At 42.8% G+C, this 11849-nt stretch overlaps 1 protein-coding gene across 1 annotated transcript; it reads right to left on the minus strand.

Annotated features, from left to right (window-relative positions):
• Window positions 1-146: 146 nt before the first annotated feature.
• On the minus strand, window positions 147-8419 carry MRPL42 (mitochondrial ribosomal protein L42). The gene is made up of 6 exons (XM_079993490.1): window positions 8306-8419; window positions 5784-5936; window positions 4413-4476; window positions 3362-3446; window positions 2375-2538; window positions 147-310 (listed from the first exon to the last, which is right to left on the minus strand). Exons 2-6 carry the CDS (start codon window positions 5866-5868, stop codon window positions 265-267), a joined length of 444 nt encoding a protein of 147 aa, XP_079849616.1. The 5' UTR covers window positions 5869-5936; window positions 8306-8419; the 3' UTR covers window positions 147-264.
• Window positions 8420-11849: the final 3430 nt, after the last annotated feature.

An 11849-nucleotide genomic window follows, 5' to 3' on the forward strand; every position in this document is an offset into this window, starting at 1 on the left:
TGTTTAACACTCATTTCAGCTGCAGCATTGGCCTTGTTTTCCAAGGTCTGCCCTAGTAGGAACAGCGAGCTGTTAGTTCAGTCCTTGTGCTCTGAAATTATGCACAGCAAACCAGCACACAGGAACGGGCGAAGGCACAAAGCAAGTTTGAGTTATAAAAGTACTTTAATGACAACCTAACATATATATACACTTTCAAAGCAATCTCATCCACTTAAGTAGTCGCTTGCCCCGACAGCAACGACAAGGTGACAAACATGGTGTTCATCTGTCTTTAGGGGTATTGGTTTTCTTGCGTCTAGTGTGGTACCTTGAAGGAAAAAAAAGAGAAGAAACACATTAAAATGTATTTTGTCATACGTTCAGTCATTTGAATACTCCGTTTTTAGAGACCAGTGATTGTCATGTTGACATTGTGTTTTGACATTACATTTATTATACCTTGTATATTTGTCTGCCCAATACAAAATAAAAATAAAAATCAAGTCTTCTGTAGTGCAAAAATACCCTGTACTTTTTTGGTTCGTGGGCAAATCCAACTTCCAGCAGCACACAAAGGATGAAAGTTCCCTAGGAGTCCTATATCTGATCCTATACTCAGCACAGCATCAGATTGTGTCTCTCTTGCTAACTGTTCTAAAAAAAAGCTTGATCAAGACTTCTGCTTCTATGCTAAACTACATCCACAGTGGCTGAACTGTAGGACTATATGGCCAGAGACTGCGACACACAATTCTAGGTGATGTGTGTAGCACAGGAAAATAGGAAATCTGTTTACTACCTGGTCCATCCAGCTCAGTAACATCCACAATTACTGGCGGCAGCTCTCCAAGGTTTCAGATGAGTCTATTTGGTGTCCTCGAATTAAGGACAACTATTCAAGGCCCCAGGGATGCGGGTGGCGCTGTGGGTTAAACCACAGAGCCTAGGACTTGCCAATCAGAAGGTTGGTGGTTCGAATCCCCGCGACAGGGTGAGCTCCCGTTGCTCGGTCCCTGCTCCTGCCAACCTAGCAGTTCGAAAGCACGTCAAAGTGCAAGTAGATAAATAGGTACCGCTCCAGTGGGAAGGTAAACAGCGTTTCCGTGCGCTGCTCTGCTTCGCCAGAAATGGCTTAGTCATGCTGGCCACATGACCCAGAAGCTGTACGTCAGCTCCCTCGGCCAATAAAGCAAGATGAGCGCCGCAACCCCAGAGTCAGTCACGACTGGACCTAATGGTCAGGGGTCCCTTTACCTTTTTATTCAAGGCCCCATTACCCTGAGACCCTGAATAGTTGTGGAAAAAACTATTGGGGCCTTTTGTCAAAATAAGGTTCCAGCAGATGCCCTCGATTTACTTAGAGGGGGGGATACTTTGGAATACCCCATATGGAACGGAAACACATTTATGGATGTAATCAGGCCAAGGATATCTAATGATTTGCTCCTTTTATACAAAGTCCAATGGAAATGTTTTATTGTCTACTCTTAACCGGTTCCCAGGCTGATCCGCTCCAGGAAGTGACAGTTGAACTCATAGCTAATATCTACAATATACTCATCTGGTAGCCAAATTTGCTCTGGCAGCTAAGAAGCTCTGCTCCAGCTATGTTAATGCTTGTAATCTTATATTTTATGTGGTAAACTTTTATGCTGTAGACTTTTATAGACATGTTATCTTAGAGGAAAGCCTTGTTTTCACCATCTACTGTTCATTGTGATACTTTGAATGGGAATGAAGTTTTCTATATCTTTGAATAAGTATAAATAAAGGTATGTTAAAAAATACAAAATAAAGGAATTCCTGCATTTTTTAAAAAAAGCAAGTTTGTTTTCTTGTTGGTAGGGCTATAGATGACTGCCAAACATAAAACTGGATCAGTATTCATGCCTGCATGAATTACATTGTTTATACAAAAAATAAAATATAAATCTTACTGGTAGGAACAGATGAGTTAAATTATTATCAATAATTCTCAACATAACAAACTATTCCAGAAATTCAAGCGCCATATTTCCTAGCCCACTTAGGTATTGGATAAGCACAAGTCTTCTCATATGTATCTTGATATATATTTCTCTCTAAGGTACTTTATTATCAGTATAGCCATTTAGGTAGGAGCTAAAATCAGAGCAGATGAAAATTCTGGTATCTTACCCAAAATAGCTTTGCCCCAACTATTCTGGAGGGTTGAGGGAACCTCTGAAAACATGGAAGAATGAACTGGAGGCTGCTGGGGGAGGAGGGAATCAACAAATGTTGCCTTCCTCCCCTCTGCTAGCAGGAAAACCCTTCTGTGGATGAAGGGGCCTTTCCATATGTGGAAGGCAAAGTCTGGATCCAACCCAATCCAGGTTCTGCAGTACTCGTCACCCTCCCACACAATACTTACTGTCCCACAGGGTACCAGCGGTGCTTTGTTGTGTAAAACATTTTACTAAGTTCCTCAATCATAGGACCTTGCTGGTTCTTGAAGTCCTTTCCATCCAATCTAGATTTCAGGATTTGATCATGTGTTTCTTCTCTATAATCCAGTGGATCTAGTTGTGGAATGGGCTGTCAAAAGAAAACTGCCCCAATTAACAAACTAAAAAAAAAATACACCCCCCCCCAAAGAAAAGCCATAAACATATATATTTATTGCCTTACAGTTATGAAATGTGCAGGTATTGCTAGTTTTAGGCTGAATGTAATTTGCCATTTTGCTGTATACATCTTTTAAAACCCCACCCCATCCAAAGATTACAGCATGCTGAATCCTGCCCATTATGCTGCAGAACAAAAGCGAATACTCTTCACTCCAAACAAATTTATCAGTCCTATTTTTCTCTAGCTTATTTGCCTGCCACTGTTCTGAACCTTATATGGGAATAACCTCCCCCTCTTTTGATCCAAGCAACTTCTGCTGGAACTAAACTACTTGCAAGAGCTCATTCTCACTACTACTTGTGCATTTCTGGCTTCTAATTATCCATGAAATGTAGACTGCAGCCTCTTTTCTGCTGGCTCTGGGAGAACAGCTACTGAAATAGTGCTCTGCTTAATGGAACAGAATTTAAAGATGAACATAATCTAGATATCTGGATTACTTTGGGAAATAACAGCAAGGTGAAATTATGCATGCAGTCTTGAAAAGGGCTGAAGACTAGGGTGTTCCGCTGAACTTGTATATATTGCCACAGATCTGAACTTCTTGGTGATCAAGCTGAAAATTTAAGCTGTGTTAAGTGTGCCAAGCTTAAGTTTTGAGCACAAGCCTATTTTTAAATCACGTTCATGGTAAAGGATAACCACCAAGAAGAAAACTGGAAGGGTACCCAAAGATGAGCTATGTTCGCCTGATAAAGTCAGGAAGATATTTTTTTGCAGATTCACATACTCTTGTGTGCTCATATGGAATGTCCACTGAAGGGTGATAGCAAACAATAGTTTTTCCATCCGATGTCACAGCAAGTTCCACTTTGCTAAAAAAGAAAGAGATGACATTGGACAAGGCTTTTTCCTTCTTGATTTAACTAAAAGGTTTGCATAATTAAATGAAATAATAATTTTAAAAATCCAGAATAGAGGCTAGACCTCAAGAAAATATTTTTATACAATATTTAAATTGATCTAAATTTATTTATATGATTTAAAGTTGTTCTAATAGACCAAAAATGCTGTTTAGCTGTCCAGTAAGGCAGAGCACTTGTTTTCCTGTAGTATAGTCCTTTGAAGTATGTAACCTTTGGCATGCACTTTGGCATCAGTCTTTCCACAGTGAGTAAGCACTGTTTGGGTTTCCTCCCCAGTTCTTTGCAACCAGAATATGCACTAACGGTACGTGTTGTCCAAACAATCCTAATGAAATGTCTGACTTCAATATCAGTTTTTCTCTCACAGCAGCATTTTTATGGAGCTACTGACCACACTCATAAACATCCAAATTAGTGAGTTTATTAGACAAAGAGCATAGAGACTTTCATTTATATTCAAAAAAATCTGTGGGCAAGGTAGAACAATACTAAATACCTAAACTAGGGCTGTTGAAGCCAAGTTCCTTGACAGCAAGCCCAACTAAGCAGATATCCTAATGAGATGTTCAGCCTGATGCAAGACAAAAGTGATTACTATGAAAGCAGTGTATAGGAAGCTGCCTTATACCAATATACCTTATATCTCAATCTTCTAGAATCTGGCCAGCAGCATCTCTCCAGAGTCTAATACATTTTCAGCAAGTCTTCATAGCTCTACAAAAGCCCAACTCCACTAAAATATGGTGTTTTCTTTTAATGAGAAATGAAAAGAGATTCTAAAATTCATAAATTATTCTAGCAGTAAGAGTGGACTGGCAATTGTGCTACTTCTAATATAGCAACTGACATCCTGGTGTCTTTTCACACACTTGTGAAATGAACTTTTGAGTTAAATCTGAATGGCTTAATACATACCAGTTATAGTCATCGGGAAGAGCTGAATATGTAGATTTGGGACAAGCACAAAATACAGATGCATCTGAAAATATAAGAGCCAAGTAAAACACCGGAAACAGAAAACAGCACAATGCGGGTTTCCTTTGAACACTGCTGAGCATAAAGTGGTCATTGTAACAACTCACAGTACTAAACTAGGGATTGGAACATAAATCAATGTGAAGACATGTTAAGTCAGGCATCCCCAAACTCAGCCCTCTAGATGTTTTGGGACTACAATTCCCATCATCCTTGACCACTGGTTCTCTTAGCTAGGGATGATGGGAGTTGTAGTCCCCAAACATCTGGAGGGCTGAGTTTGGGGATGTCTGTGTTAAGTTATCTCACTTTTCAAAGCCACTCCCCAAGCAATGTCCCTCACTGGCACTGCACAGTATTTACAGGTGTCAAGACTGCTTTGAAAAAAAGCAGTATGACACCACATAACCCTATAGATAGATAGAGGCATATGGTATAACAGAAGAGCTACACAGCTCTGTCCTACCTTTCTTGATTGATAGCCAAGTATTCTTCCCTCCCCCTGCCCCTCCTGCAGACTGTTCAATGCAAGGGAGACCCTTCCCCAGCTTCAGGTGCCACATGGCAGAGTTGCCACTCAATACGTCTGTTAAAAAATGGTGGGGAGTGAGAGGAGAAAAGATGGAACCCACCCAAATTAGGTAAGGCTGGGCAAACACATACACCCTTTGGGAAGCTGGGTGTGTACGCCATTCTGCAGCAGCACACGGTCCAAACTCTATGACAGTATTCCCTAACCTGGTGCCCTCCTGATGCTGCTGAACTACGACTCCCATCAGCACCAGCAGTGTACAGCTTGCACTGATGGGAGTTGCAATCTACCAGCAGCTGGAGGGCACCAGGTTGGTGAAGGCAGCTCTATGCCAAATACTCTGGGAGAGATGGGCAGGAATAAAGGGGAGGGTTCTACTTTTCCATCCATGTAAGGCTACTATGCCATTGCAGGTTTTCCCGGTTATTGCTCCTCCCCTCCAACAGAGTGATTGGGCATATAGTCTTCCTTTTTGCATGTCTGTCAGCCAGCAGCGCATTTCTCCAGGCTCCCTGTACACAGACTTGGGCAACAAGGCTTGAATGGGAAAAGAAAGAAGCTTCTCTTCTTGTACTACCGGAGTGCTGCTGAACTGCCTTTGCTGCAGCAGAGCTGGCTCAGTCATGCTCCTCTTGAGTGGAGACACAAACTCTTTTCCCATCTAGAACCACAAGCTGCTTAGCTCCATGGTGATGGCAGCAGCAGCAGCAGCCACCTTCTGTGTGTGCAAAGCAAGATCCCACACCATTAGAGTTAAAAGAGAATCCATGCACACTTACTAGGAGACAGAACTTGCTTGGTGAAAGCGGCCAAACGCGCCCATGCAGTCCTCGACAACACAGCCCTCCGTGATGCCATGGCCATGCTAGCAGACAAAACAGCTGTCACGTCACAGTGATGTTTAAAGAAAATCTGCGCAGTTCAGTCCGTCACTGTTTGGGAATCAGTGGTTTGTCAGGAGATTAGTCAAAACGTATTAGATCCACAATTTGCAAGTCACGTTGTACACATTTCAATAGCTCTTCCAGACTTTCACTGTTTAATTTTTCACTATGCAAAGTCTTCTCCATCTTTGCCTTGCTATTTCCCTGTGACAGGTGTGGGGAACCTCAGGCCCAGGAGAACAATGTGGCTTGGCAGGACTCTCTTCCTGGCCCTTGGGACTCTCCCCCAGCGATGACTATTGCTGGCTTTGCTCCCCGCCACCCCCCTCCCGTGCTTTTGGTTGGCTAAAACGCATCCTTGACTGTGTGTATGGAGAGGTGTGTTCAGACCCCTCTCTGAAATTCTGGAATGCCACTGCCACTCTAGTCCACACTGAGCTAGATGGATCAATGAACCTAACTCAGTAGAAGGCAGTTTCCTCTGTGTCTGTGGTGTATGCAGAAAACTCTGATGTATGGCTGGAATGCTGTCAATTGTTACAAAGGTAAGAGTCACCTTAATTTCTCTGCTTCACCCATTTTGTGTCCTAGAGTCCACCAACCAGTTTCATGAGACAACCAATGGGTTGCTTGAAAAAAACGCTTCCCACCCCTTCTCTAAAATTTCATTATACCAATTGTACAGACTCTGGAGGCAGTGGTGTAGTAGTCAACCAAGTGCAACTCAGAGCAGACCCACTGGAATTAATGAACATAAATCACGAATACCACCCAGGAAGTTTATCTCAGCTTTGAGCCCCACAAGACAATGCAAGTGCTCCATGGCTCAGTCATAGCATTACCAAACAATGTTACCACGAACTGCCTGAGCCATGTGAGAACAGTTCTTTCCTCATATAATTTATTTTTAAATACTTTTTATCCTGCTTTTCTGCAAGTCTGTACATCTCTTCAGAAGTTAATCTCACTGATTTCAATGAAGCTTATTCCTAGGTACTGTAAGTAGGTACAGGACTACAGCCTTAAAACAATTAAAAATACAACATAAAAACAGCAAAAAGCAGTACAATAATCAAAGGGTTCCAGATACCTCCTTCTACAAATAAACCGGATCTAGCTTGGAACCAAAAGGAGAGAACAGGATGGTGCACACACACACACAAAACAAAACAAAACAAAACAAAAACACCTAGCTTGCAGGACTGTTTAGAGCTGGCCTGCCACCACACTCTTGAACAACTTGGCCCCAATTAGCAGCTGGTTGACAGAATGCTGTTCACTCAGGTTCAGCAAGATATTTTTCAGAAGTGATGTTTCTCCTTCCCAGACCCTTCTTCAGCAGCAAGATGGTATCAGCTAAGATGGACAGGTCTGGCTCAGGTGGCAGATTCCACTCCCATCTGCTGCTTGCAGGGCTGTCTGTGGCTGCTGCCACCGCCACCACTGCAACCCCCTACTATCAGGAGCTTCCCACCAGATATGGAGCAGCAGCACCACTTTTAAACACTGTTTAAATAGCATTTGCAGCTGTAAGGAAGGAGCTAGCAATGATGCAACAGGTTTCTATGTAGTGTGGGCCCAAGCCTCCCTCTGAAGGGGTCCTTTATTCAGAGAGAGGCAGGAAGTGGTCTTGGAGAGGGCTTCTACTACCACGGGGTCCCAAGAGCAACCAACTCTGTTTCATGCTTATGAACCTTCAAAAGAGACTTTAAACAAAGAGCCACTAAACTTTTGTTGCAGCGAGTAACCTTCATGTGCCAAGGCTGTCAAAACCACATATAGGGAATGCGGGAAACGTTCTTTACACTCAATTGCGCTAGTTACACCCCTAGCGGCAAGCAAGAACAGTATGTATCCTATGCCTGCCTTGATTCGCCTCAGGCTCGCTTCTGTACACGCGTGTGTGCACTTTCAGATGCAGATCCTGGGTCTCTCCAGAGCGGCAACTAACCATCCAAACCAGCCAATAAGTATTTGCCGCACTGCAGAAACGAACCCGGATGATTCGGCCGGTTGTCAGAACGCTAATGTCCAACACTAGAACTTCTCGGATCTATTTTAAGGCAGGTTACCGCGGCATCATTGACAACAGTTCAGCCACGGGCGCTTTGCTCTCGCAATGAAATCGCTGGTCGGAGGAGGCAGAAGTGAACACGCGCGCCTAATGACCCGACCCGGGCATTCTGCACGTGGGGAAGCGCTTTTGCTTCCCTTCGCCTCCTCATCGCGCCCCAACGGCAGGAAAGGATTGGGAAAGGGGCTTTTCGCTTTCCCCGGCAGGAGCAAGGAGAGGATTCCCAAGCGCCAAACCGACAGGTCAGGCTCTCCTTGCTCCCCGGCTGCCTCCCCCACTTTCCAGGACAAGGCGGCCAGGAGGCGAAGTTGGAAAAGGGGAAGGTAGGAAGGAAGCCGCTTACCCGGACGAGCCAACCCAGCAGCGACGGAGCCCGCCGCTCTCGCAGGAACCGTCTGCTTCTTCCTTTACGGCAAAAAGGAACTCGCGAGGCAACGTCCGGGAGCTGCTCTCCTAAGCCCCAAAGCACACTGGGAAATGTAGTCCTGGCAAGGGCCCTCCGAAGGCCGCCCAATTAAAAAGCAGCTGAGGTTTTTTAAGACTGCATGTTTTTAATTTTAGACAGTGGGTTGCAGCAAAAACAACAGAGCACGTTAGTCTTTAATTTGTCACAAGACTCTCGCTGGTTTTGCTGTATTGTTTTTTTTTAGGAGCATAGAAACTTTCCACCCACACTGATACATAGAGCTAGAAGGAGGTGGTACAGGGGCATTTCTCTTCCAGCCAACTGCTTCACCCTAACTTGAGCAGGCGAGACTTTCCCTGCTCTGGGGAAGGAGCACAGTTCACCATAAAAGCATCTGCTTGTTGGTGGTGATGGTGGGGGAATCTCTGGTTCAACTCCTCAGGTAGGGCTTGGAAAGATTCCTGTTTGAAAGCCTGGGCTGGGCAGCTGCTACCAGTCAGTGTTGGCAATACTGAACTTGGTCTAACTCAGTATAAGGCAACTACCCTCTTTGGGAGAAGATTTGCTTTGCATGCAAAATGTGCCTAATTTAACGCCTGGCATTTCCAGGTCGAAGGATGTCTGTCTGAACTCCTGGAGAGCTGCTGCCAGCCAGTGTCTGCAATAGATGGCCTATAGTCTGACTCAGTTTAAGGCAGCTTCCTGTGTTCCTAGTATGGGGTTGAAACGTTGATAAATGCTGTGTCTAACAAATTTCTGCATGCCAGGCAGCTGTTAAATAAAGGCCGAGGAGCACTGCAGGTGGCAACTTATACAACTTTTGCCACTATTTTTGTGAATTCAACTCAGTCACTTATGAAGAGTGTTGTGGATTACACAGGCATGGTAGCAGAAATGTGCGTTTGTGATTAGATAGAATCAAAGACAGAGCTCTTTCCCTTTAATCAATATGAAGCAGAATTAATTCAGCAAATCTGACTTTTGCTGCTATGGTATAACAAACTGCTCATGCAAACATGACAGCCCTAAAAAAATAGCCTAAAATCTTCTCAGATTCATTCTTGGCGTAGCTCTTGGCTATGAATAGAGTTTCAAATGCTACGCACTTGAGTTGGAATGTCGCTGGTATCTTTAAAAAGTCTTTGCAGGAAGCAAAGTTGAAGCAAGGATAATTTGGAAAGGGGATTGGCATATAATTTCACTGCTTGTGACTGAAGGGCAAGGAGTTGAGTTACAGGGCTAACTGCAGTTGAAGATCTAAAAGGAATCTGCTTCTAGGAATGAATTTCTCTTCCTCCCTCCCTCCCTCTCTGTGACACCTTCTCACTTACAAGTAGTTAGATTATGATTATGTAAACTTGGAAAAACTTAAAAACAATGGGGAAAGCAATTAGAAACCTTTAGTTCAGAATTCATGGCAAAGCCTTCATTCATGGCAAAGTTTACTACAGAGTTTAGGCCAATATAGTACTAGCAGGGTGGCAAAAGGCAAAATGAGAGGTAACATTATGTTTGTGTGGATGCCCAACAGTAGCATATACAAAGAGAAGTTTCATTTTGACACAGGTACAAAAGAGGACAGGATTGCTGTGCCTTTACTAGAACTGTACTGTTCTTGTGTAGAAGTGGGGGTTTCTAGTGGTGTTGTATGTCAAGCAAAGTTGAGAAAAGGCTGCACTTGCTGAAATTTCCTCCTTCACACAACTACTCAAGGAACAGAAGTCTAGTCAACTTTTGTATTTAATTATTGGTCCTGACCTACTGTGGAACATAGAAAGCTGCCTTATACAGGGTCAAGCCATTGGTTCATCTAGCTAATCTAGGTTAGTATTGTCTGCACTGATATTAAGTGGCTCTCCAGGGTTTTAGCCCTATCTAGGATTGAACCTGGTATCTTGTGTATGCAAAACAGATGCTCTTACCATTGAGCTAAAACACTTCCCCAGAGGTACTGACGAAAGTAGCAAAATTGTGTTATCACTAATTTACTACTATTGTTTTGAACGTCACCTGGCTTAAGTTTTATATAGACTTGATTCAGATATCAAATTAATGCATAGGGTGAATTGGGCTGTTTTTGGAATACAACTACTGTAAGAAATCCAGAACACAAATTTGCACGCTGAATTCAGACCATTGTTTAACTTGACAGGAATGAGCTGCAACAAACCTTCAGTTCACACACTCTCTCCTCTTTCTCTGGCACACCCTCAAGGAAGAGATAGAAAAGAGAACAGGAAGCTTGCACCTTTCAAAGTTATGCAGAAGCGGGAATTTCAGAAGTTGTAACATGTTGTCATGCAAGCTAAAGCTACTAAAATCACCTTTTCTGCACATAAATGCAGGAACCCTGTCTTCTTTTTCATCTGGGCACCCTAGCTGCATGGAGTTCTTTATTTCCTTTAGTTTGTATTTGGGTATAGCTGAATGAAGGACTTGTAGCTGTCTCTCACACTAACTATATGCATGTTCTTTCAGCTGCTAGTATGTGTTTGCATCACCCAGTACCAACTCTTTTGTATTGTTGGTTTTGTTTAGATCAGTATGTAAGTTTATGGGTGAAGATGCTAAATTGCTAACTTGGCGTTCTGGTCTTCTCTCAATCACAGCATTTTTCACATGGTTTTGCCAAGGCTAGATCTTGTGTTAGTCAGTGTATCAACGATACAGACTTTCAGTATTTGCTTTCAGTAGCCATTAAGTCCAGCTCACCATTGTCATTTAGCTTTTACCCTACCTCTGTAAACAAACCAAATGTTTCAAAATTCCACTCTTGCACGTTTCAATGTGACACTTTCTGCTCTTTTGGATAGGAGATGGCAATATCCTACTCTGTCCCTGTGGTTCAGAGGGAATTGAAACAGTATGGCATGCCTTATTATTTTGTAACTAACATTGAGATATCCAGAAAGAGCTGATTAATCTGATATATAGTTTAATCATTTGAACATTGCACTTTCCCCCTCTCCCCGATGCAAATAAGATTGCTACAGAAACTGTAGCTTTTGTTGTTGAGATCTATGAATATATGAGTACAAATCTTACCTAAACAAATGTAACCATGTTTTCCTACCTGCTAGAAGAGATATTCAAGAATTTTGTATCTTCCATTTTTGTGTGTTAACTGATGCAGAAGTTTTATTGTGAGGTCTGTTCATACATTGATTGAAGACTGATATGATCTCTGTATAATTCTGTTGCTTTACATAGGTGGTAGTCAGCTGATGTTGAGAGGATATACAAAAATGCTGTAACCCTCTTACATATTTTGAAAATGTATGCCACAGCATTCTCCTTATGATCTAATTAAAAAGCCATGACAGTAGAAAATCTGAGAACAAAAAAGCCCACAGTCTGCCAATAAAAGTCAAATAGCCTGATGTCATTAATAGTCCCTCTGAGTTCAATTTATTCTCAAGTAAGCATGCGTAGGACTGTAGCTTGTAGTGTGTTCTGGGTCGAAGCTGGAAGCATGTAATTG

Source organism: Podarcis cretensis (genome assembly GCF_951804945.1).
Source record: "Podarcis cretensis genome assembly, chromosome: 10".
NCBI classification, from domain to species: domain Eukaryota; kingdom Metazoa; phylum Chordata; class Lepidosauria; order Squamata; family Lacertidae; genus Podarcis; species Podarcis cretensis.